We start from the raw sequence: 27,820 nt of genomic DNA on the forward strand, positions 1-27,820 counted from the left end.
GATCACTCCATTTTGGAAACAGCTGTTTAAAGCCCTATCAGTCTTTCTCATTGTGTTCAAAAGACTGTCAGTGGAGCGTTGAATGTGACTAGGAATATCCGAAAAGATCAGTTAAAATCCATTGAAGCGGAGTGTGGAATGCGGGAAGAGCGTTAGGGAATGAAGGGGAATCCCGACAAACAGTGAATGGCGTAAGGCGTAGTAACAAGTGGAAGAAAGTAAAGCGGATCAAGGTTAGTTCTTGTTACAGTGATGGTTGATTACAATCGATATAGTTTCGGTAGTAAGACAACAATCGTTACAAATGTAACAAAACACACTGGCGCGTTACTTTTTTGGATCATGCTGAATATATGTTGTAATATTGGGGCTAAATTGCAGTATTGCTATGATTCGTGACGCTTCTTTATATTAGACTTTCAATTAAGAAGGAGTGATGTAAGGGCTTATCTGGTTTAATTCCAGCGTTTGTACGTTTAGAAAATATTCAAAACAAATGTAAATGCTCCCTAATCTAAAACTGTAGTTGGTGTTGGTTTAATGAAATGGTCTGGGTTGTTTTTCTTTACTTGGCCACTGTTTACTAATCGAATTACCCAAGTGTTTTTGCTTTTATAGGCAAAACACAACGTTTGCCAATGTGCATGCAGGAACCTTAAAGGGACAGTTCTCCCTAAAATGAAAACTGATCTTTATTTTGTTCCAGCCTTTATTCTGTGGATCACGAAAGGAGATTGTAGGCGAAATGTAAGCAACTGATAACCTTCCTGACAGCATGAAGATCAGTGAAGGACGACATAAATTATATTTTTCAACTGCCTCTATATGACAAAAGCCTTTATATACTCTCTTGTTTGGAAGAGGAAGGATGTATTGACACGTTTAGACATTAGTTAGACATTCAAGGGTTTATTAATCAAAAAAAAAAAAAAGAAAAGAAAAGAACAGATGTCCTTCCAAATCCATAAGACTGACTTTCATTCATCTTCGTAACACAAATTAATATTTATTTTCTCTCATCAATAATATATGTCCATTTAAAGTCCAGCCAACCAAAATTTCCTTCAAGTAAGCATTCTGTCGCCTATGTTTGATGTGTACCTGAATGTGTTGATCAATGTTTATATCTGAATTAAAGGCAAAATTACATTTATTCATCATGTAACGTGATCATATCTCTTCAGAAGACTTGGGTTAAATCACTTGATTCGTATGGATTTATTTTAAGATAACAATTAGTACTTTTTGAAGCTTGTAAATTATAGTGTACCTCTTAATAGATGGGCATAAATGATGAGAGAATATTAAAAATGTCAATTCAAAATGGTTTTGGAACAACATTATTGGGTGAACTATCTCTTTAAGAGTATTTTCTATGAGTACAACAGTAATATAGTAACAATGAAGGCATCAGCTATGCCAGTTTCAGTTCAATCATGTGTGGACATTTTTATTATGATCGAGTGCTCTGGCGGCACACTCCTGAAGACGTGCCAAAGACATTTACAGAATTCAAATGTAATCAGTTTTAGTGTGTGTGGGTGACCTGTTTGCACTGATCTGCACATTAAATATGCAAGATGGTCTGTTTTTAGCTCTTTCACTTGTGAGGAGTCTGTTAAGGTTACTACATTCATTGGACCCTTGAGCTCAAAGACATCATAGACTTGATTCACTGAGGCGTTTTGATGAGCTGCATGTCAACAATGAACAATCCGAAGCGAAAAGATCTTGAACAATCACTTCATTGTCATCAGCTTTTTAATTTTTCAATGTCATGTGAGCTGTGTAAATGTATCCAGACGGTTCATCTGAAGCTAATTTTGTAGAGTGGCTTTTAATATTTGATGGTACAGTGGACGTTAGGCCGTATTAAACAGATTGGTGTTTTAATTAACTTCATGATATGTGACTTAAACTGTCAGCTTGTTCTGTACAGCTGGTATCTTTTCCTTCTCTCATGAGCTTGGTTGTCCTAGTTTCTATCTCTGGCCCAACAACTTCACTAGCAACTGCTGTTTTGGACCTCGGAGTCAAAAGATATTATTCCAGCAAGTCATCATCCACTTGGCTTCTTCTGCTAGAGTAGGTTGATGAAATGGCAGGTAGTGGTACTCAATGATGTGTTTGGGACTATTATCATTTATCATTGTGATGTAGCAGAAGCATTATCTTCTGCTGGCAGCTCTCACTTTGGTTAGTGCTCTTGTCAATCTTTGGTTTAAGTTAAAAGCTCATTTGCATGACACGTCCAGGTCAGTCTACAGCAAGAGTTTTGCATTAATACTTGAGCCATTATCATGCCGCAGTATCTGTCGAGGGCTTTTGTGGTTGTTTTTGTTTCGATTAGTTTTTCTCTCTATTTTTATAAAAGTTTTTCTAGCCGGTGTAGTGAATAATAGGTTAAAGTCATTTTGTTGATGCATGAATTTAAATGTATAAATCACTCCGCTCAAACCAGAGGCTATGTGTGGGGTCTTTTACTGGTAGCTTTTTGACCTGTAAGCTTCACAAAATCATATTTGTTTTTCCGAAATAATTTGATTGAGTTTCAGTGCTACAGTGTCTTGAGGGCCTCCTCAACAAAGCTGTTGATATTATAACGGTATTGCTGGGAAGCAATTCTCCGCTCAGTTATAGCCTGCTGGGAGGGCTGTATTATTATTATTGCACATGAAATGTACAGCTTTATAGTATCAATACAATTAAATACTTACAGCTTAATATATATGCAGGAATTTGCACTGCTGTTGCTGAGTGAATCAGGCTTTGACATTTTCTTGAAACGCATAAATCTATATCCACAGGTGTCTTGGTATAAATAGTTTTTCAGTTGAGGTCCATATCAGTCTTATAGTATTATTTATATACTATTAATTCATACATACATGCATACATATTTTGGAAGTAGCATTTATTTTTATATTTTTAGGTTTCATTTTTATTTTAGTTTTTTTTTGTCATTTTGTTATGTGCTTATCTCTTTTTATTTTGTAACATTACTATTTATTATTATTATTTATATTAGTTTTGGTTGCCATATTTAAGTTGACACTTTGTTCTGAAAAGCACTTGTCACTTGCCTCACGCAGCTGTTCTCTGTATAAGTGAATAAATTAAACTACATGCCTGCTCTTTTCTCAGTATTGCTTGTTCTGGCCTTTTACTCTGCCGAATTAGTAAAAATAGATTGAAAATGTAATCAACTCATTAATTCTCATTCATGTCCTTGACAACAGCACACATGAGCACATTGAATTGCAAAATGTTGGTGAAGAGACTCTTACAGTGTTTCTGTTTGTTTGTTTATTAATTTCGTTAAGTGTTTGAACAAAAGAGTCAGTCTCCTCCTGACTCTAAATCTTTTTCAGTCTGTTTATAGCACTCCTAATTGCTTTTATTTGAACACGCATATGCTCGCAATAATAATGCTCTTATTATTATAAGCCTATTTATTTATTTTTTTGTAAAATTGCATTCTACTTTTTTCTCAAATACTTACATGGCAGTTCTGACTGGAATATTGGCTGATCAACGTGTTTACATGGCGCTTACAACATTGACCTATATGAACACATTCTGATATTATTCGGAATTTTCATGTCCATATGAACATGGTCAGTGTGGCTTTCATGCACTTATGCGGGTTCTTGCTGAAGCCGTTGGTCAGATTCATTCAGGCTGTCATTCAAGATCTGAAAGCTGCTCTCAGGATATGTTTGACTTGTTTTCGTCTCTTCACAACTTGGAGCAAATCAAATCACTTTACGCCCACATCCTCCCTGATCTGTGGGAGAGAGGCGTGCTGCAGCTGTGTGGGATCCATTCGCTGCGGAGAGAGAGAGAGAGAGACGGGAAGGAGAAAGAGAGAGGCAGACAGAAAGCGAGAGAAATGAGAGGAGGCTCTCTTATAAACACTAGGAGCAGATAATGCTGCTTTCTGTTTCTCGTATGGACTAAAATAAAACTTTATTCTTTATTCAGGTCCTCCGAGAGCTTTGTAGCACCATGTCATTAGCGCTCGGAATGTGTTTGGTAAGTAATTGAAGCTGTTACTGTGACTAAGTTTGGATAATGGTTGTTAGCTTGAAGTACTGATAATTGGAAGTGAGAAAAGGGTTAAGGATGTGGCAGCAAAAAGGAGAAAGCTTTAGGTGTTTTACCACAAGGATGCTCAGTTTATCTCCTAGTATTTTGTTGTTTGTAGTACAGCTGTACTTTTGTTTAAAGAGTATTTTCTTGGTCCATTTATATTGTCCAGGTTTCAGTGAGGACAAAACTTTCCACAAACCGTGGTTGACTGTTTAATGAACACTTGAAGAGTTAAGTTATGCATAATTTTCTGTAGAATTGGTATTATATACCCAAATGAAAAATTTCATCATGTACTCATCATGTCATTCCAAATCCGTATGACCTTCTATCCAGATTCCTTTGTGAAACACAATAGAAGATACTTTAACAACGCAATGAAAGGCTGGCAGTGACAGTCAGTGGGGTCCAATCAATGTAATGTTTTTTGGGTGAACTTTAACCTTTAACATAATAAATATGTCTGCATTTCGTTTTTGTCTGTCCGCACTCCAGATGCTCACTTGTACAGTGTTTCTGGTTCTATGTATTCTCTCTCTCTCTGTCTCGCGGTCAGACCTCTGGTGCAGGAGAAGGACATAAATGACAAGGACAGACGTCCCACCTGCTTCCTGTTAAGGCCATGTGTTTAATGCAAGAGCAGAACTGGATGTGTGTAACAAGGCCCTGTCAAAGAGACAATATCCTGCCCTTTAAAGGAATGGTAGAGCCAAAAATGTACTTTCTGTCATCATTTACTTGCCCTCATGTCATTCCAAACCAGTATGTGTTTTTCCTCCATATGTGTATAAATATTATGAGGTTTTTTTTTATTAAAGTAACAGTTACTGGTAATATTCAGAATCCCTGCCGCAGCTGTCAAATCAGAAGCAACTAAGCTCAAGACATCAAACTCACGCCATAAGACATTCCAGACATTTGATTTTCAGTGAATTTTGTTCCTCAAGCAATGATATCATTTTATTTTAGAAGACAATTTAATGTTGTCACTTTTGTATTGTTTTTCGTCTACTAAATGACTAAATGTATATAGCAAAAACCTGTGTAAATTCTTAACAAATATAATTTGACTTTTACTTTCACTATTTTATTGTAAAAAAAAATAATGTAGCTTAATGGGTTTGAAATGACACGTGGGTGAGTAAATAGAGAAAGAACATAGATTTTTGTGTGCACTCTTCACTTTCCCACAGCTTTGGTCTTGCTAGAAAAATATGTATGTTTCTTTACATTTGAGGATCTTGTTGATCATTGACATTCTCTATGTTACTGTTTGTTCAGTAATAGCAGGTTGCAGATGATGGTGAGCATATTTCAGTGTGTGTGGCTTTTGGTTTGGATAGGTACTGTTATTTATGTGCAAACCATTTATTTTCCAAGCAGCGTGATTATTTTCGGAAGGCGTGTGACCTTTTGACTGTTTGTAGGCAAAGAGTTTGAATGTGCATAAAAATGCTGTAAACCTCCAATCATTACATTTTTAGGAACAATTTAAAAGACATTATTCTTATACAATGTTTTGCCTGACGTTTTTACCTGTTAATAACTGTAGCCCACTACTAATGCACTATATTTTCAGCCAGTAGCATTGTTTGAGAGTGAGACCAATCAGACTGAAATTAAGGCACTGAAAACCTCCCTCTCTGCAGTACCAATTAAATCTTATTCATTTGATTTGAATATGCATGAATATTCCAATTTGTTACATCATGGTTGGTCAGAAAATTGATGGAAACCAAAGTATGCTAAAGTTGTCCTCCATTTGTTTTTCACAGAAGAAGGAGATTTAATTGACAATGAGTGAGTAAATAATGAAAGAATTTTGGGGAGATTTTTAATCCTTTTCTAACATTTCCAGTCAAATAAGCTCCCGCTGTCATCTTCTGAACGACACCACCCGTTCATGACTCAGCAAAGATCCCTCCCTTCAGTCACTGTTGTCATAGTCTTATGTGTGATTCATGGGGAAATCCTAAACTCTTTTAGCACACTCCCTCTCTCTCTCTCGCCTCCATGCTGCGAATTTAATTGGGGAAAGAGCCACATAAAAACAATAAACAGTGGATTGATTCAGACATCTGATACTCTTGGCTCAGACAGAGATTTAAACTCTCTCGCTCTCTCAGCAAACGCTCATTTTCTGGCCGGATGATTGACTGTGACCGTTGACTGCAGACTTCATCGTGTGCTTGCATGTCATCGTAACAGTAGAAAAAATAGATGCCATCTTTCAATGACGCATAGAAGTTTTGCTTCCTCTAAAGTGGTCTAAAAGGAAACCCTTTAGAAGACAGGAAAATGATTGCTTAATTGAGACCTTTTTCCTTCTGCCCTCAGAACATTTCAAAGTAAAACTCTTCTGTGCTTTCATTTGGGAAAATAGCAGTCTTCTGTATTTTCACAAGAGTTCAGCTTGGTACGTTTTCATTCCTGCTTATTATAGATATTAATTGTATTTGAAGTAGGAAGGAAGACAAACCACAAGCTCTTTGCTCTTTATCTTGGTGAAGTCTGAAGGTTGGTGTTTCTTTCAAACAATGAGGCAAATACATTGAGGCGGCCACCTGTGCCAGGCAAATAATGTTGAGACCGTGTTGGCTGTTGGTGCTGCGCAATTATTAAAGCTGGATTTGTTTATTTGTGTGTCGGATCTAAAGTTCAGCTGGCTCGAGCTGCCCTAACATTTGACTCGGTCTCCCTGCAGTGTCCTCATTATTATTTAATATTTGCTCTGATATCAAAAGGGAGGGAAATTTCCCACACAGGGAAATGAAGCCCGTCAACTCCTGCATTAGTAAAGAGGCGGCGGTCGCACACCTTCATCTCCCTGAGCCTTTTTAAATGCTAACACTTTGTTTCATGAAATAACACCAAATACACACTCAGTTCAAGGACCCTGTGAACTAAAAGCCTGCTGATATCAGTGCGAGAAAATGGCTTTAATCTCGAATCGGCTATCGTTTCCTAACCTTCGGTTAATTGCTTCTTTGTGGCTTTGAAAATCTTTAGATTGTAGCTGCTCTTCGTTCAGTGCCCAGGGAGCTGAAAGGGTTTCGATGACATGAGAAAAACTTCTTCTTTTGCCTGACCGCAAACTTTCTGCATTAGCTATGCAATTCTCGTCTTGATCCTCTGTAAAATCCTCATGCATAGAGTGGCGCCGGTCCTGTTGGGCATTAGAGGAGGACGAATGAGAGTGAGTCACGTGTGGGTGATACCACATTCTCATCCACAAGCAGCATGACTGCAGGCCTGGCAGATTCTCTTCTTGTTTTGTACAGTGTTCATGCCACCTCCATGACCAATATGCCCATCACACATTTCAGAGCTATTTTGTTTTACATGCAAGCTGTGTTTGGCATAAAACATTTGCTTATAGGATTATGGACATCTGATCTATGCCAACAGAATTTTAAAATGGAGCCATATCTCTCATAATATTTGGGTAGTTGCCATGATGTACAGTAGAAAAACTCTTTCTTTTACCTTGGGATTTTGCTTGACCGCAAAGAACAGTTTATTTTATTTAACTTTTATTCCTATATTTTTTTAAATGAACACCCTCTGGTGTGACTGCACTAATCATGGATTGGGAAATTCAGAAATGTAGATATAAATTAAATTTTTGTGTTTATTTTTTTCATTGGGTCTATTTAAAAAATGGACTGGTTAATGGTTATTGAGTCTTGGGGAGCGAGAAAATCCATTTACAAATAAATTATCTCTTGTGGATCCTTGAAAATTTTGCTAATCAAGACCCCAACAGGAAGTAAATTAAAAATTTTCAAGGTATGTGAGTTGGGAAAAGTGAGTTTACCTCTTACTATTATTCAGATTTGTAATGTTAATTTGGAACTACTCATGTTCATGTTTACTTTAGTCCTGTGGTATGGCTCCACATAATCTAGATATTTTCAACATTTAATAAGCATAAATAAGTTAAATGTTTGTGTATTTGTATGGATTCATGCATATGGGATTCAAATTATGACTGAGAATAACTTGTCCTGTGGTGCGACATGCCAAAACCTTTATAAACTATATGCTGTGTATTCCAATTATAGTGCATGTCATTTTCATAAGCTCTTATTAATTAGAAAATCAGTTTAAAGGGGTCATATGATGCGATTTTCAAGTTTTCCTTTCTCTTTGGGGTGTTACAAGCTCCTGGTGAATAAAGAAGATCTGTAAAGTTGCAAAGACTGAAGTCTCAAACCCAAAGAGATATTCTTTATAAAAGTTAAGACTTGTCCACAGCCCCCTGAAATGCCTCGTTTAAACACGCCCCCACACGTCTACGTCACGATGTGGGACGATTTGCATAATGCCTCCCAAATATCCACACAAATAAAGAAGGCATAACCTTTGATTCTTGCTGTTGATGCCGGCGCCATGTCATGGAGAAAGCGAAACTACTTTGTCAAATCAGTGGTTAAGTTGTATTTACAACATTGTTCCAGAACAGTTCAACCCAAATATTCGAGTCTACGCAGTACATTTTATGGAGGACTGTTTCCTGATCCTGAGAGAGTAGACTACAATGCTGGTGCTTCTGACTCTGTCTGTAAATAAGTTAACATATGTAAAGGATTTGCCACTGACGATTCAAACGCGAGTTTTGAGCAGTGTAGAGTAGCGGTTCTCAATTCCAGTCCTCGTGCCCCCCTGCTCTGCACATTTTGTATGTTTCTCTTATGGCTTCAGACGTTTGTTCTTTTCAAAAAATCGTTTATAATGGGTTTTTATTGTTTTTGTATTGTAGCGCCAGTGTTCTGACTGGGTCACGCATCACAGTATGGCAAGGGCCCTGGAAATGTTCCGACAATACGCTTTTGACATTCAGCAAATCACAGCGCACTGACTAGATGGCCAATCAGAGCACACCTTGCAGAATGATGATTTTTGTAAAAAAAGGACCTGTTTCAGAAAGGTGGGGCATAGAGGAGAAACACATTTACATTTACTACATAAACACATTTTATTACACCAATGAAATTTAGCAACATCATATGGCCACTGTAAGTAATTGTTCTTTTAAAAATGTATTTGTCACATCATTGAAATTAAATTGTAGCTGCAAAACGTGGATTAAAATAATAAAAATGTTTTTTTTTTTAATGTTTTTATATAATTTTTTTTTTACTCCAATCTTTTTTTTTTCTCCATTTTTCTATTTTCTTAATGACTTGTTCATGATTACCACTATTTTGCTGTAGTGTTGTTTGGTGATTTGAAAGCAATTGCACTGGAGAATGTGATCAAAGATCAAAGATCCTTCCTCTCATATTTTAGGTGCAGTGAATGTGTAATGTACAAACAAGTTCCCTCGCGGTGGGCTCATAACCTTTTCCAGGGGATGCTGAATATGGTCCGTGAAATGTTACAGTATGCTGATAAGAGGCTGTAAGAAAAGTGCAGCTGAAGTGCTTGGGGACTGTGAAGTTGGCATTTTAAGAAGTCATTATAGCATGAAATGCTTGGTTAGTGGAAGAAGGTGACTGTTTTTGGTCCTGAATAATATCTCCAGTGTGGAAATTCAGGCAGTGGCTCTTTTGATGTTGCTTGAGAAAAATAAATGTGGACACACAAAGCAACACCTTCAAAAGGTGGAAGGAAATGTATATTTTGAATTGTGAGATTTACCAATGCCAAAAAACAACAATGCCTTCTCAATGGTTGTTTTTTTTCCCCTCTTCTTGAATGGGCAGTCAATTACGTCATGTGAACACAAAGTGTTGGTTCAGTTGAGCTGTGGTTCATCTGAGTAAACAGGGGAGTGCTGGAGCTGGTGCACTTATCTAAAGAGCAGCTAAATGTGCTTGCTTCTTTAGACAGGCTGGAGTCTGTTCAACTTGATTAGATGCAGCTTCGCTGTGTCCAGAAATTCTTTCCTGATAAAGACAGAATGTGGGGCATTTTTCAAGCTTACTTCATTCCTTGTGAGCTATTATAAACTTTGTTCTCTTGCCAAAACAGGAGCTTTAAATATAGTAGCAGCAGACTCCTTCATCTTAAAACCCCTGTTAAAAGGGCTGCAATTGCTGCAGCATTGTGTGCATGTCTGTCTAATGGAAATATGAAAAGGAGGTTTTCTATAGCCTACATTTGCCCCATTTAGGTGTTTTTTGGGTATTTTATTTTTGCCACAATAAGCAAACAAATGCTAGCAGACATTTTAGTCTGGTTGCCATGTCTATCACCTATTTTATTCAAAAGGGTGAACAAAATAGCTTTTGAGAGGTATTACTCTAATCTGTAGCTCAACTGGTAGAGCATTGCATTAGCAAGCGCAAGGTTGGGGGTTCGAATCCCAGGGAAAACATGATAGTAGAAAATTGTTAGCTTGAATGCAATCTAAGTTGCTTTTGATAAAAGTCTCTGTTAAATGCATAAATTGTATTTTATGTTTTTGTTTTATTTATTTATGCTTTCATTTGTTTATTTGTTTCAGTAGTTTATTAATTAATGTGATTTATAGTATGTTTGTTCATACATTTGTTTACTCAGTAGTTAATTCATTATTAGTTTGTTTTATTTGTTCATTAATTTGTTCGCCCATTGTGTCATTCATTCAGTTGTTTTTGTTTATTCATGTTTGTTCATTTGGTCTCGTACTTTTTGTCTTTTTTTTTTTTAATTATTATTATTATTATTTTTTATTCATTTGTTCATTTAAAGGGGTCATATGTTGTGATTTTTCTCTGGGGTGTTACAAGCTATTGGTGAATACAGAAGATCTGTGAAGTTGCAAAGACTAAAGTCTCAAATCCAAAGAGAGATTCTTTATAAAAGTTAAGACTCGCCCAGGCCCTCTGAAATGACTCGTTCTAAGACGCCCCCACATGTCTATGTCAGTATGTGGAAAGATTTGAGTAATGCCGCCCAAATGTTCACGCAAAGAAAGAAGGCATACCTCTTATTCTCATTGTTTTCGTTGCCGCTGCCTCCATGTCGTATAGACGCTGTGTGTTCCACTGTGAAAGCAAAGCTACTTTGTTTGGCCTTCCAAAAGGGGAAGCTCCATGCTTGGAGCTGATCCGTGCTGGTCGCTGAGGAAGTACATCAACTTTGCACTGTGGATCGCAGCATCGGCTTTCACCGTGGACAAAGTGAAAGTGAAAGTGAAAGTGAAGTGACATTCAGCCAAGTACAGTGACCCATACTCAGAATTTGTGCTCTGCATTTAACCCATCCGAAATGCACACACACAGAGCAGTGAACACACACACACACTGTGAGCACACACCCGGAGCAGTGGGCAGCCATTTATGCTGCGGCGCCCGGGGAGCAGTTGGGGGTTCGATGCCTTGCTCAAGGGCACCTAAGTCGTGGTATTGAAGGTGGAGAGAGAACTGTACATGCACTCCCCCCACCCACAATTCCTGCCGGCCCGGGACTCGAACTCACAACCTTTCGATTGGGAGTCCGACTCTCTAACCATTAGGCCACGACTTCCTGGATCCAGCCACAATATGTTCAAAAGTCTGAGAGCACAAATTCTGAGATTTACAATATAACAAAGCAATAAACAAAAAAAAATACTTTCATTTGTGCTTATTCTGAAGGGCTTGTTGGCAGATTCCGCTGCATTTTCTAATGCAGGTTTATTCCTCTTGCAAATTTTTAATTACTTTAAGGTTGTTTGTTTGGGCATATTGCAACCACCACAAGATGATATGTTTTCGTTACGCTCAGAGGCACTGAGGGTCCCAGTAGAGTTGTAGCAATAGACTTGTATCCTCCACTGGGCTCGCGGACCTTTGTTCGTAATATCAGTGAGAGATCCTGTTACACTCTGTTCAGGAGATCTCCCATTCTTCAGTCGACAGCCACAAGGATGGAGGGCTATAAAGGAAACCTATTTGCTTTGCAAGTGTGCTGATTCACACTGCATTCATGGTTGCAATAAAAGTCTCCCACAACTGTACTGTGCCATTATATGATTAGAGCATCACAGGGACACAGAGAACAAAGAAACATTGTCATCCTTTCTGAGACCGTTATTGACCATGCTCATGTTACAGCAGGGTTAATTGGATTAGTTTGATGCGATAGCTGAAAACGGGATCCATTGGTGGCTTTTCAGTCCACAGGTGATCTTGGTGAAGATCAAGTGTCTAGAGTAAACTTTGAGCCTCTTGCTTTTACAGTTCATCTCCTGCTGCTGAGGAGTAAGGCCTTTTGTCCCAAGGGTCCAATCTTCACCATCCATTTCCGGCCTATATTGACTGAACAGTTTGCTTAGTGGCCACATGCACTTTCAAGCTAGGACTGATGGAGGAAGTCAAGCAGTTATGAGCAAAAAGTATTTAAACCATGCATGTAATTGCTTAGGCTTATATTGACACACCCTATGACCGGTTTGATGGACTGGAGAGTGCCAGAGACTCGCTCAATATGCATTCATGTTTCTACACTTGAAAGCCACTGGCATATTGGAGATGAGCATATTTGGCCATAAAACATTTAGCTTGTGTTGTGGTGTAGTGATATTAACCTCAGCCATTTAATTTCTTTTTGAGTGTGCATTCCTGAGCTGCACCTCTCTGTCTCTGTCTGAGCACTTTGCTTTTCATGGAAGTGTCTTTCCCTTTTGAGGTTGGTGAAGTGTGCTATTTGTGGTCTAGAATGTCTTTCCATCACAGCCGTAACATTGATAATTAAGACAGATAATTTTACCGAAGGACCATATATGGTGTTTTCTAGGAACAAGGTGGTGGGATGCAAGCTTCATAAACTGAGGAAAGTGACATCATTTCTGAAGGACCTATTATTTGACTTTATTTTGAAATAATAATAATATATTATAATTATTTTCCTTTATGTCTGGGCTAACTTTTACTGTCCACATATTCGAGCAGTTGTGCATGGACCAAGTTGCAGAACACGATGGAATAGTTTACCCAAATATGAGAATTCTGTCATTAATTAAACCTTTGTTCATCTTTGGAACACAAATTATGATATTTCTGAAATCCAAGAGCTTTCTGACCCTCCACAGACAGCAACAAAACTACCACATTCAAGGCCCAGAAACATAGTAAGGACATTGTTAAAATAGTTCATGTGACATCAGCCTTCGTGGTACTCTCATGAACGCATGTCCAACACTGAAATTTTGGTTTTCTTTGCACACAAAATTATTCTCATAGCCTTCTAAAATTAAGGATGTACTACTGATGTCACATGACTATTTTAATGACGTCCTTACTACATTTCAGAGACTGAATGTGTCAGCTGTGTTGTGGTCTATACAAAGTCAGAAAGCTCTCAGATTTCATAAAAAATATTGTAGTTTGTGTTCCGAAGATGAATGGATTTGGAATGACATGAGGGTGAGTAATTAATGACAGAATTTTCATTTTTGGGTGAACTAACCCTTTAAAACCATGATTGGTGCTGAATGAGCCTTTTAATAGTTTTCATGATTGATCTGAAATGCCTAGAGAACCAAGAACAACAACAACAACAACAAAAAAAACAACTAAGTGCTCATCTCTTAAAATGGAGACCAAGATATTCATTATACATTCAGAAACATGGGTTTGGCAACATGTTGAGTAAATGTTTGAGTAAATAATGACATTAGTTGAACAAATAATGGTTGAGTAAATAATGACAGAATTTAAATTTTTTGACAGAACTATCCCATTATTCTCAATAGATCTGTGGTTGACTCTCTAATTTTAAGTAAAGATCTAGTTGGCTGCATGTCATTCTCATGATGGGGCCTACTATCTCACGATTTGTCCAAATATGGAAATGAGCAATGTGTTTATGTACCCAGTGGGCTTTGCAGACTGTTTAGACACTGGACATATCAAGGAACATCTAGTGAGCGTGGAAGCAAGACTCCTTCCACTGGTTTTCTTTGGGTTATTTTTTTTTTATTATTATTTAAATAAAGGCAAAACCTGGGTTTGTCATTTGTTTAGGCCTGCTGTCAAAGCAGAACTCAGGCAAATGATGAATACGTCAGCACTCAAGTTGGTGTTTTTGTAAGGCTCTCACTCTTTATCCTATGGGGATTGCAGGCTAAGGGCGAGGGCTAGGCTGTTTTCCCTCTGGTATGTGAGATGTTTACACTGCGCACACCTGCGTCGTTTGTCCTCTGACGCTGCTTACAGCTGCTGTTGGCTCCCATTTCCTCCGACTTGTAACGCCATCAGCAAATAAAAGATTTGTTTTAGTCAGATGGGCCACATGGAAAATGTATCAAATGACTAGTGAGCCTTAGTGTAACTTTTATTGTAATGAAATTTGGGAGAGTAAATGGAAAGTAACCGAACACTGTACATTTGAGCCAAGCAAAGCAACAGCCCCCTGTTGCCTCAGATAAACTCACTAAATATAGAAACTTTTACTTCAGGATTCCCAGGCTGGAGCACTTTATTTTGGCCACTTAAAAGCAGAGAAATGAAAAGAGATGGTACAACATGCTAACTATACTATAAAAAAGAAATGACATCAAATAATATATTAAAAGACAATAATTAAAAAAACATATGTACACAATAAGTTCAAAAGTTGTAGGTTGTTTCTCATACTCACCGATGCTGTTTTATTAATGAAAAATACAGTACAAATTGTAATATTGTGAAATACTATTACAATCTAAAATAATTGGTTTCCATGTTAAAAATATTAAAAAAAATTAACTTAATTCCTGTGATGCAAAGCTGAATTTGTAGCATCATTACTCCAGTCTTCAGATTCACATGAGCTTCAGAAATCATGCTGATTTGGTGCTTAAATACTCCAAATTCATCCTATGAAAACCATTTTGAAATCGGACACTGCGTTACCATGGAAATCGTACTTTAAAATCTTTTAGCCTGCTCCTCCCCCTTAGTGGGAGGGGTCATATTCCAAATATATTACGGTCTTTTAGAATCAAAACTTTTCATAATCTTGACATAATACATATCGTTGGAAAGGTCTGAGTCTCAAGATTCCATATTTGGTGGTTATTTTGTCATAGACATAATATTGAGAGAGAAATTGATACATTTTTGACAGAAAAATGCATCCCAAAAATTCAATGGAGTTTCAATGGCACCCGGTGGCTTTTTGTGGTATAACGCCTAAACAAAATTGCATATGAACCTACATTTTTTTTTTTTTTTTTTTTTATCAACTTCAAATTTGGAACACAACTTATTTAGACATATGGCTTTAATTTTATAGCAATTTTGGATTAAAACATATTTAATAAAATATTTATATAAAATATAATAAAAATTAAATAATAAATGTATTTACAGTAAATTTAAACTTCTATAACTTTTTTATGCTTTCATGTTTTGAAATGATTTTGATTCTGCAATAATCTGCAGATTGTCTTCTTTAAAAAGAGACCAACCTTTGGTCTGTATTCAAAAGTGTTTATAAATTATAACAATTTAAGTGTGAATAGTGTACTTTCACGTCTATGTTCAAAAATGGGGGTGACAGTTAAAGGGTTAAGAAACATGTCTTATTATTATACCTGTTGGAAACATTTGTGCTGATTAATATTTTTGGGGAAACCAAGGTGTTTTTTTTTCAGGATTATTTAACGAATAGAACATAAAGAACATAATTTAATTTAAATAGAAATCCTTACAAATGTTTTTAATGTCACATTTGATCAGTTTAAATTGTTCTTGCTGAATTAAAATATAAATTTATTTCTTTGGAAAAAAAAAATCTAACTGACCCCAAACTTGTGTGTGTGTTTGTATTGCCATGCTTTTGCCAAACACAAATGTGTAAGGGATGATTAAGGCAAACCTTTTGCAATCCACCGTAGCATAAAAATTAATGTGTTGCCAGGCATCAACTTGGGATTTCAAGCACATTTTTAGTTTTTGTGAAAGAAAGACATGATTATATCTACTTTTTTAATGAAGCACAGCTTGTGTTTTTTAGCGGAGAGTCTCTTAAAATCCTCATGCACTTTGTATGACTCTTTCTTCAGTTTGCCTCTTCTCTGGGAAGTTGAGCTCTCTGCAGGTCACTGTTCCAAATCTTCATCAGCTGCTGTGACCCGAGCCTGACCTTTGCTGACTTGGGTCACAACAATACAAAAAAAATCCCCTCTTCCTGCATTACCTAGGACATAGGAGTACTAGTAATTAGATTCTGGGGAAACGGGTTGATATTTGGAGAACACGTCAGCAAAGTTAGCATGAAAGTGAAATTGGCTCACACTTCTCAAGGTCCTGGCAGACAATGAGGTTGAGCATACTGGGTAACTGACATGCTGGTGCTGGCAGACGTTATGTGTAATGACTCAGCCTGATAAAACACACAGTGGCCAGTGTTGAATGTGCACAGGCTGTGATATGATAGCAAACAGCTGAGGAATACACTGCAGATCCTCTTCAGTATGATGCTAAATAATGTAAACCAGTGCTATGTGGAGCTTCCTTGAATGTTGCTGAGTGCCTTAGGATTTTTTGCTAAATTTCAGAATGCATCAGAATAAGGCTGCTTAGCTATTGGAAAAAAAACTGACATTGCAATATTTGATAAGATGTTCATGTCTTTCTTTCTTCAGTCGAAAAGAAATTAAGATTTTTGAGGAAAACAAGATTTTTCTCCATATAGTAAACTCCGAGACCAATAGGTCAAAGGTCCAAATTGCAGTTTCAGTGAAGCTTCAAAGGGCTCTACACAATCCCAGAAACGAATAAGGGTCTTATCTAGTGAAAGGATCATTTTCCAAAAAAATAAATAAATTATATGCTTTTTAATCACAAATGCTCATCTTGCAGTACATTTTACACATTTATTTATACATTTATTAATTTACCAGACACTAGCAACTTTTAGTAATTTATATACTTTAATCACAAATGCTCATCTTACTCTAGCATCCATTACGAGTCCTTAACGCATTATGTTGGAAAGGTCATGCGTGACTTAGGCAGAAGTACCAACCCAGTGTTTACAAAGCAAACGTGTAAAGACTAAATCAAACACCCTTTACAAATAAGAAAATCAAAAGGACTTCAATACTAATTCTTGTGTCATGTGTGACCTTTCCAACATGACGATACGTAATGCATTAAGTCATGGATGTGCTTCGCAGAGCTAGTGCAAGATAAGCATTTGTGGTTAAAAGTATAGAAATTGTATTTATTATTTTTTTGTAAAGAAAATGACAGATACCTTATTTCTTTGAAGATGCATTGAAACTGAATTGAAACAAATTGGACCTTCAATCCATTGGCCACCATTGAAGTCCACTATATGGAGCAAAATCCTGGAAATGTTTTCCTCAAAAACCTTAATTTCTTTTTGACTGAAGAAAGAAAGACATGAACATCTTGGATGACAGAGTGAGAAAATTATCAGGAAATTTTTCTTCTGGAACTTAAAGTTGTACAATTAATCATTCAAACACCCATGCAATCTAATTTCTAAATGACAACAATTCGCCCATACAGTTCATGCAGCATGTTTAGATAAGAAACGGCTTCACAACAGTCTGTCCAGCTACCCAGTATTATAACAATCATTCATATTATCACAGAAATACTGGGATGAAAGTTTATAGTTTGGATCTAAACATTGATATCTATGGCAGCGATCAAATTAGAGCAATAGATCAAAATTGAAAGTAACTGCCGCTTCAGAAAACGTTTGTTGATTGCATTGTTTCAGGTGACCGGGAGAGGACATGTTTGGTTTAGTACATTTTTCGCGGACGTAAACTCGTGGGAACATGATGTAATATCTTGACCACAAGATAATTTTGTCGAGGTAACTACATCCTTGTCATGGTCATGCAATGTGAAGTCGAGGCTTTGAGATGCTATGTTGAGGGAACAATATTTTTCTCGTGGCAATATAGTATATTTCTGTGTGTATACGATTTAAACTGCACAAAGAAAAACAAAGATTAACCTGCATTGCAAAGCATTTTATCATCAATGTAATTTTGTAATCTACTAGCATGGGCTTATTGAACCAGCCAAACTTTGACCCCTTGATTTTACAAAAGTGATGTTTAAAAGGGAACTTCTGTCACAACACATTCCGACATAGTTACCCATTGCTCGTGAAGATTGCTTGCAAAAATCTCTACCCACATTTCGGTAGACAATCAGTACTTTTAAAGTCAAAGTCCCTCCCACTTTCCAGATTGTTCAAACACCCCTGATTTGCTTAGCACTACTGGAGTGTTTGAAAATAATAGAAGGGGAGAGAGAGAACTATAAAAAGAAAGAGAAAAAAGAGGAGGGATAGAAAGAAAAAGGCATGGAGAGGGGTGATTCAAGGAGAAGGACTGATGCAGAAAGGAGGGATGAGCAGTGAAGACCAGCATTATGATTTATACCCTGTAATTTTCTCCCTCACTTCCTCCCCCTCGGCTTCCAACACATTGCATCACATTTAGATGTGTTTGCTGTCTTTCTCTTGCCCTCTCACATTCCTCTGGTATATCCCTTTTTCTTCTCTTCAGACGGGCCAGCTGAACTCGCATGAAGTCAACATTTGTATTTGCAGCCCAGGCCATCCTTAAAAATACTCTTGTTTGCCATACTCTCAGTCAGAGTCAGGGGGACAGGGTTTCATATTTTATTGAAGCACCCCTGGGCGCCGCCATTGACTAGCGGACCCCCACCTGCTGTTAGCATTCCATTGACTCCCATTCATTTTGGCGTCACTTTGACAGCGAATAACTTTACATCTGAGGCGTTTAAAGACTCCATTTGTCCATTAAATATTTCTAATGAAACACGAAAATGTATAAAAAGCTCCATTACCTTGTATCTTACGTTATGGTCCCGTAGAAGCAGTTTTTGTAAAAAATAGGCTAACGATTGCATCATAACCAGCGACTCTCTGTCGCACAGTAGAGAAATTACCGTATGGACAGGAGGAGAAGCTCGCAGACAATCTTTTACTGTCTTTGAGGCAATCGGGGGGACGTGGAGGTATGAAGTTCAAGGGAGAAAATTAATCAGAATACTTAACAAAATGTACTCCTGTTCACGGTCGCCTTCACTGGAAGATTTGGTGGGTGATTCAGATCTCTCTTGGCACAGCGATTAGAAGACTTGCAGGTTGCTCACGTGACATTTACGTCATCAAGCTCAGTTTGAGTCTGTGCAGTATGCCCGACCCCCGGGAAGTGCGTGCTTCTAATTGACTTCACTTGTCCATTTCTTTTACTGTCTATGGTCAGAGTTAACGGTTTGCGCTTGGTAATGATGGCTGCGGCTGCAGTAAACCAAATGTTCCCGGTCTCTGTTCAAAGTCATATGGGTTCGGGCACCATAATACATCTAAAAAAAAATCATTAAATAGCTCGACACCGCTTTAACTTGGCACGAAGTTCTGAAAAAACTGTGCCCAGATCTTTTCCCATCCCTTCTCACGTCTAGTCTAAAACCGTGACCGTGTCGACTGTCACTTTATGTTCGAAAATCTATTGCACGAATCAAGCACGAATCAACCAACACAAGTTTCGAAAACGAAAATAGGAAATTGATTTTAACAACCTACTCTCAGAGCGCGTCCAGGTTTTTTTTTTTTTTTTTTTTTTTTTGAACAGGCTTCACAGAGCAACTGCAGCTTGGGCACCCTTTAGTTTTCTTTTCGAATTGTATTCTAATTTAAAATGCATAATTTCAGTTAGGGTGAAGAAAAGCTTTTTGCTTCTCTTCTGAGGCCTCAAGAAGCAAAATATTACTGCACGTTTATTCAAAGAATTAGAATACATGACTGTGAAAAAACAACATAATGTTTATGAACCAATTATTATTAAGCTGCTTAAAGAACTATAAACAAAACCGCAATGCATTGTTAAATAAATAAAAAGGGCGGAAAACCAGTCACACAGAATAATTTTTTTCATTTAAAAACATGAGATGCAGTGGGATGGGGAACAAAAACCCAACATAAAGTCTCGAGATATTTTTAGAAAATTAAATTAAATACATTAATTTTACATGTCTTTCCAAACATGCGGCTCTCTTGTGCGAGACGCGAGTCCAACGGTGTCCCTGTAGAAAATGCATTCTGTGTGAACGGCTTGGTTTCAGTTTTGATGTAAACAAGATCTTCTCCATATTGATGTTCTCTTTTTTTTTTTTTTTTTTTTTTTTTTTGTAGTGGCTTCAACTGGATAGGCTAACATAACCGTATAATGCAATGCCACATACATCGTCATCGCATCTCGTGCGCCACTGATAAAGATCAAGTATACTTCGGCCGTCCGCACACAGTCTGCATTATGTCCTTTTTGCCATCCACGTGTGGGCATTAACGGAAGGTCAGAATCATCAGAAATATTGGTCTTTACCAATATATTGAATCTTTACATTCCTCCTGCCTGTTGTCCGTGGATTCACTTATATTTGGTGTTTTTTGCCGTATAAAACTTTAGACGTGCAAAATCGATTTTTACAATCGATTCAATGAACACTTGTCACTCAAATCAAACAGGATTTTTTTTCACAAAAGTGACAACCCAAGAAAGCGAAGTAAACGTTCTCTCATTTGTAGGTTGCATTGACACGTAGCGGTGGATGCAAGTAAAACAGTACCTCATTTTTTTTTTCTTTTCACCTGAAATTCATGCAATAAACATGTTTTTGACAAAGATTTAAATTTGTTTGTGGTCTATATAGCCTGCATCAAAATGAGGTTTGCAATGATGCGCCCGAAGGCATGGGTTGAAGACCCGGTCAGTGACGTCACTATATGCTAATTTGTTTAAATTCATACCTACGTCATCACCATCACAAAAATGTACTTTTTTTTTTTTTTTTTTTTTTTTTTACATTGAAACTTGAAACTTGACCAACCTACCGACCCATTTTTGTAAAAAAAAATTACTGTTACTGCAAACCAAAATATTTTTAAGGATGGCCCCAGTGTGATGCATCTCTTGGCGAAACAGGATATGCGATAACGGGAACTTGATTTTATCCATCATGAAACGAATGCATTGATTGGTGATATAAATTGAAAAAGGAAAGACATTTTAATGATGTAATATATTGATACTTTTTTTATGAAAGACTTTGAGTAGTATGGGCACTCTTAAAAATAAAGGTGCTTCACGATACCATAGAAGAAAAAACCTTTCTTGTCTAAGCAGTTCCATAGAGAAACTATAACATCCGAAGAACCTTTCTGCTTCACAAAAGGTTCTTTGTGGTGAAAGAAAGTTCTTCAGATTATAAAAAGGTAAGAAAGAGATGGTCCTTTAAAGAAACATTGACTGAATGGTTCTTTGTAGGACCAAAAATGGTTATTTTATAGCTTCCTGTAAAGAAACTTTTTAAGCACCTTTTAATTTTAAAGAGTGTACTAAACAATTTTAAGCAATAACTATGTTTTAAAATATTGCAACATTGCTTTATTTTTTTGCAGAAATGGGACTGTTGCATTACTTTTTACACTAGTCTTGGTTTTAGACATTTATTAATCTATATTTTTAATATTTAATTTATTTTTTTGTATAATCACTAGTGTTCAAATGTTTGGGGTTCATACGTTTATTTTTTATTTTTTAATAATTGTATTCTACAAAAATGATGATATTAAGAAATGTTTAAGCATCATGGGACACTGAAGACTGGAGTAACATCTGCAAAAAAATTCAGCTTTGCATCACAGGAATAAATTACTTTTTAAAACATATTCAAATAGAATCTTAAATTATAGTTATACATTTAAATATTTATTGAAAAGGTAATTAGGATATTATGCTGTAAGGAGTAATAGGAGCATGTTACTTTTGAGACGTTATTGCCAGCACTGGTTAAAGTAAATGGGGTTTGCATGATGACTTAGGGGACACTTAGTGAGCGAGCGGCTAATGTGTTTTGGATACTTTCTCTGGGAGGTTTCCTCGCTCAGCATAACACCCACCCATGACTCTCCTTCCTGAAAGCAGTTTGATGAGCTCCAAAAAGTGTCTAATCGATCGCTTTGAGTTTTTATCTCTTGTTTGCGTGCCAATAAGGCTCCATTATGCAAGCTTTCACTGATACTCGTAAGAAACCCTGAGTGTAAACAAGCATGAAAAGAATGACGAATGCATCCAGGGTTGGATGAATGCTTTTGGCTCTCTTATATAATTAGGCCATGAAATGAGTTCAGTAGCTGAATCTATTAACTTTAGCATTGAAATAGAGCCCCTGAAGTAATAATTACTCCAATTCATCAGACGGCGTGTTCTGTCATGGGCATTACTAAACTGAGAGATTCACAGGTTTATATAGAGTTACTCAAAAGAGATTTTAGCCAAACTGTTGGCTTGCTTACTTTCTTAACAGACAGTAAATGTTCTATCTTTTGTTTCTTTCAGGTGTAATGAGAGGGCAGTTTGTGAGCAGATGATGGACGTTGAGGCGTCATATTCAGAGTTCATAACCTGTGATCGTACAGGTCGCAGGAACGCGGTGCCGGACATTAAAGGAGAGGCAGTAGCGGTGGGAACCGGTGAACTAACAAAAGACATGGCTCAGATGGATCTGAAAGCTGCAGGTACATCACACAGCTTCACTTCTTCCTGCGAGGCAGCAGCTGTATTTGATATTGCTCCAACATTCTCCTCTTCTACCCCTCCTTCTTTTAGTCGTCCTTCTCCTCTTCATGTGTTCCTTTCTTTTATCTTCTTCTTCTGCATCTTATGTCTCCTCCACCTCTTCTTCTTCTCATCCTTCTGCTCGGTCTCCTCATTCTTAATCATCTTATTCTCCTCCTCATCTCTTCTTCTCCTCCTACTTTTTCTTCTTCTCCTCCCCTCCCTAAACCTCCTTGCTATACTACTTACTACTACTTATTTTGATGTGTCTCATTTCAGAGGCGGCATCCTCCAGAGGTTGCTTTTCTTAAATGAAACTTCCCCAATGACGTATGCAGTCTTAAATTGCGACCTCCGGTTGACGCACCATTCTAAATAAGTCACAGCTTTTTTCTTCTCCTCCTCTCTCTAAACCTTCTTCTTCTACTTCACCTTCTCCTTCACTCCCTAAACCTCTTTCCCTTTATTCTTCTCCTCCTATTCTTAATCCTCTTCCTCTTACTAAACCTCATTCTCTTACTACTCCTCCTCCTCCTCCTCTTCCTAAAACTCCTTCTCTTACTACTTTTTCTCCTCCTGTTTCTTTTTCTTCTCATCCTCCTCCTCATCCTCCTTTTCCACCATCTTTTTCTACTTACAGTTTTTTTCTGACTATAAGTCGCACCAGTCCAAAAATACATCATGACGAGGAAAAAAAACATATACAAGGCTCCAAACAAAAAAATCTAGTAAGGAGCCATTGGCTCCTATAAGAAAAAAACTTAGGTGCCAAATGATTTTTTTAGGTGCCACAGAATAAACATGTTTTATGCGTTTTATTAAAAAATTTTATTTTACATTTTAACTTTTTAATCATACTGACGTGTTTGTCTCATCATTTCTTGACTTTATCAGCATTTTAATCCATCTTGTAGACGACCTGGGAATGAAGGTTCACTTAAAGTGGGAGCTAAATGTCTTTTCCAACTTGAAACCTAGTCATGCGTTGTTTATTACACAAAATCTGTACCAATATCATGGACCAAAAGCATCACTTGGCCCCTGAGTATAGTTTGGGGTCCTCCTCAATGCATCCTGCAAATGTTCTCATACTCTCTTAAAAATAAAAGTGCTTCATGATACCATAGAAGAACCTTTTTTTCCTGTCTAAATGGTTTCATAAAGAACCTTTAACATTTGAAGACGATAACAGATTATGAAAAGGTCAGAAAGAGATTGTTCTTTAAAGAGCCTTTGACTGAATGGTTCTTTGTGGAACCAAAATTGTTCTGTGAAGAACCTTTTAAGCTCCTTTATTTTTAAGAGTGCATGTCTTTCACACTTTCAGTCTGTTTTTCTTAATTAGTAAATTTAATTTTATAGGAGTAGTTGAATCATGTAGACAACAGGTAAAGTAAAAATATAAAAATTCAATAGCTCATAAATATAGCAAAATGCTCCTCTTTATAGTTATTTTTCTAGCTGACTGATGAGCTTATGGACACCGAAAGGTTACTGAGGTTAATATTACGTTGCAATGTTTACAAGCTTTACACGTTTTCCGCAGTTTGAAAGTGTTGTACTGTAAAATCTCTTTTAAAATAGCCTCCCTTTTGATGTTAATTCATGTTCATTATGTACTCTAGTAGTAAAGAGTACATACCTGCCGTTCACATGTCCCGTCTTTTGTGCGCTCAAGTTCGTTATTTCAAATGTAGGTGCGCGGTATGCATGCGTGCTCATAATGGAAGCGACGCGCTCGTTTTTTTTCCAGGCGCGCCCGCACCGCATCGAGTTAAAAACATCTCAACTTTTCAGAATCCCGCAAGCGCACCGCAGGTCATGTGACAAGAACCAACCAATCAGCTCCATCCTTTCCAGTACCAACGTTGAAAGCTCAGCCAAGATGAAGGAACAGCTGATCATAGCTGTATATGGATAGCCCTTTTTAAATAAATTTAGTAACGGAACTACTGCAATCGATTTTTAGTGCTGCAAATCCATTTATCCTTTGCTGAAATTTACGCGTCTTTATGGAGAGAGCAGGTCACGGTTGCTTAGCAACGGCAGACGCCTCAGGAGCGCAAGAGCCCGAAGGCGTTTGGAAAAAAATCTGAAAGCGGCGCGCCTAGCGTTTTCCACGCGTTTTTAGGCGGGATATGTAAACGGCCCCTTAAAGAGCACCAAAACTGTATTTATTGTTTGAATTTTGTTATGAATTTGGAATAATTTTAAAGCTGATACTTTGTAAATTAAAAATTAACAAAGCACAAAGCTTTTTGCGATTTACTGGACGGCAAGTGCACTTCAAATAATGAAGTTCATGCATTAATAGAACACAGCATGGACTAAGATCTTGTTAAAAAGAAGCCTTATGATTATAAACGAGAACTGTTAACGATATTGCCAATATCCACACAGATGACAGCTTTACCTGTTGTAGTTTGTTCAAGTTATGAACGAAATAGACGCTGTTTTTCTGCACTTTCTCTTCAAGTCTCCATTTCTCTCTCTCGCGCGTTTATCAGGTGTGTGTCAGCGCTGCTGCGCGGCAGATGAGGACTGTTTAAAACTTTTTCCCACTAAAACTTCGATGCGCATTCTCTCAATGTGTGAACATAACAAAAGATGTGAATGCAAAACAATCAGGAAAAAAGGCATTACATGCAATTTTTTAAGAGTGGCATGTAAACACATGGGCCTAGTCGCCAGTGGCGACCTCAGCAAAAACTTCACTCGCATTTTAATATTTATGGTCCCAAATGCGACCGTTTTAGTCGCAGTTTGGAGCACTGATATATAAGTCGCACTGGACTATAAATCGCATTTAATTAGAACCAAGAACCAAGAGAAAACATTACCGTCTACAGCCGCCAGAGGGCGCTCTGTGTTTCAGTGTAGACTGCAGGAGCACTGAGCAGCATAGAGCGCCCTCTCGCGGCTGTAGACGGTAATGTTTTCTCTTGGTTCATTTCTCTCGGTTCATGTTGAATTAATTTTGTTAAATAAGTCACACCTGACTATAAGTCGCAGGACCAGCCAAACTATGAAAAAAAAAGTGCAACTTATAGTCCGGTAAATACGGTTTTCTTTTAAACTTCCTTCTCCGCCTCCTCCTCTTTTTCTTTCACCTTCAACCACCCCTAAACAACCACCGTCTCCTTCTCTCCTCCGCCTCCCCTTACACTTCCTTCTCCTCCTACTACGTCTTATTCAACATTGTCTTGTTTTTCTTCACCTCCTCTTCCTCCCTTCTCCTTCTCCTCCACCTTCAACTACTTCTGCTTATTCTCCTCCTTTTTGCTCCCCTTGACTATGAATGTGCTTTGTGTGTGTGGTTTTGCACTGTTATATGTCAAAGAATGTAAGAATAAAACTTTGCTTTGTTAGAATGTTCCTATAACAGAAATATAATTTTTGTATTTATTAAAGAGTTGCGATTTATCTATTAGATCATCTATAGTTTTTTACACTGAAATATGTCATGTAAACAAGAAAAATGTTAACACTAGAAGTGAACCTTAATATGAAGTGACTATATAATTCTAGGAAAGCTAACCTTTAAAACTTTGCAGAAACACTCTGCACCCGTATTTTCTTCAGTACATTTTTCGGTATTCTGACGGCAGTAATTTAATTTAGTTTTTTAACTATCTGCTCTTTCATCACATGAACAGCACTAAAGTCTCCTGACTGCCAGTGGTCTATCAAATCATATTTGTTATGCAACACTGCATCATTTTGGCCCCTGTAATGACTTGCTTTGTAAATACGGTAAGACTGTGATACATTAACACAGTACAAGTGTCGTTCACAAAAGAGGACGAGAACCAAAGGCTTTCACTGGCCTTTCTTTCACAACGTCCCTTACTTTTATCCAGGACACGGCTCAACAAGGTCACAGTGTCCAGATTGAACGTGAATAGGTTTGGTGAGTTTGAATGGAGTCTGTCACCAGTGACAAAGATTTATTATCTGCCCTCTCAATGATAACTGCTTCCTTGACCGCTTCCTATTCGTATGGGAAATTTCAGCTCTTTCCTACTGAAATAAGAGCAGCATCTGTCTCTATTTGACCCAGTTTCCTTAGTTCACATTCTTGGCACCATTTTATCTCTGAAATAACCTGAGACTTTCCCATGACCATGAGGACTCGGTTAAGAATGTTTAGCTGGAGAATATACTGGGCATGCAATGTTGTAGCAAAATGGTTTGTCATATCTGTGTCTTGTAGAGGGAGATGCTTCTGGATCTCCAGCACCTGAAGCAGAGGCATCTGGGAGCCAGGATAAACCGGGGACAGAGGGACCGTCATAAAGATGAAGAATGACCCAGAGGAGAGAGGAAAGCTGGGGAGTTCTCTCCTTTTCTCTTGAAAATTCTCCTCATCTTTGCTCGTCAGGCAGCAGTGAAGAGCTCCTCTCATAGACTGCCATTAAGGTGGACGTCCACCCATTGCATGCTGTTGAGTGCCTAAGAGACAGATGGAGAAGACACTGCCTTTGCAAACACCACTGGGACAAATCTGTCGAGGACTGTATTCATCCACAGCGCTGAGTGAGGGAAGTTTGTTTTTTCTAACAGCGGTTGAGCAGAAGCACAGGCGTTTTGATATTTTTCCATCCTAAACTTAAACTAAACCGTTCAATCTCGTGTTGAGTTACTGTTAAAACAAATACTCAGAGCTACTGTAAACTATGTAGTACCAAATATAGCCTTTTTGTTACAGCCTATGACATGGATGGCTCAGTTTAATTATTTTTTTTTTTTTAACAATGACCACTACAGTTGAAGGTGGTCTGACTATAGAACAGAATTCCCAAATATTGCCTGCGGTCAGGTTTGTTTCTATACTTCATTATATACTGTAACACAAATGTAACATAATTAACTATATTTATGTAGTATCTGAGTTGATGCTTTCTGCTCCTGGCACTGTTTTTGTGGTTTTTGTCAGACTCTCAGAAACACTCATTGAAACACATTGCATTTATATTGTGACCGATAAATGTAAGTACCTCAAAATAAAAGGAATGACTTTATTGCTTTCAGTGTCTTTATTTATTGGGGGTTTTTAAGTTGGGATTGGATGTATTTGAAGGAAAATAGTGTAATTTATGAATATGATTATACAAGTAAGGGATAGTGTACAATCATTACAAAATTATACTCATTAAATATGTGGACATGGAAAATAAATTGTTTAATACCGGTAGT

The 27,820-nt window shown here is 37.4% G+C and overlaps 1 protein-coding gene across 2 annotated transcripts; it reads left to right on the forward strand.

The window, feature by feature from the left end:
- Window positions 1–27,645, forward strand: pkig (protein kinase (cAMP-dependent, catalytic) inhibitor gamma). 2 transcript variants are annotated; one of them, XM_059527947.1, is made up of 4 exons: window positions 1–233; window positions 3,985–4,035; window positions 22,406–22,584; window positions 26,838–27,645. In XM_059527947.1, the coding sequence occupies exons 3-4, from the start codon at window positions 22,434–22,436 to the stop codon at window positions 26,918–26,920; spliced, it is 234 nt and encodes a 77-aa protein (XP_059383930.1). In that variant the 5' UTR covers window positions 1–233; window positions 3,985–4,035; window positions 22,406–22,433; the 3' UTR covers window positions 26,921–27,645. The 2 variants fall into 2 exon arrangements, with proteins under 2 accessions (XP_059383930.1, XP_059383929.1); XM_059527946.1 differs by lacking the exon at window positions 3,985–4,035 and having other exon boundaries at window positions 6–233.
- The last annotated feature ends 175 nt before the right edge of the window (window positions 27,646–27,820 follow it).

This window comes from Carassius carassius, chromosome 37 (genome assembly GCF_963082965.1).
Source record: "Carassius carassius chromosome 37, fCarCar2.1, whole genome shotgun sequence".
In the NCBI taxonomy this organism is placed as follows: Eukaryota; Metazoa; Chordata; class Actinopteri; order Cypriniformes; family Cyprinidae; genus Carassius; species Carassius carassius.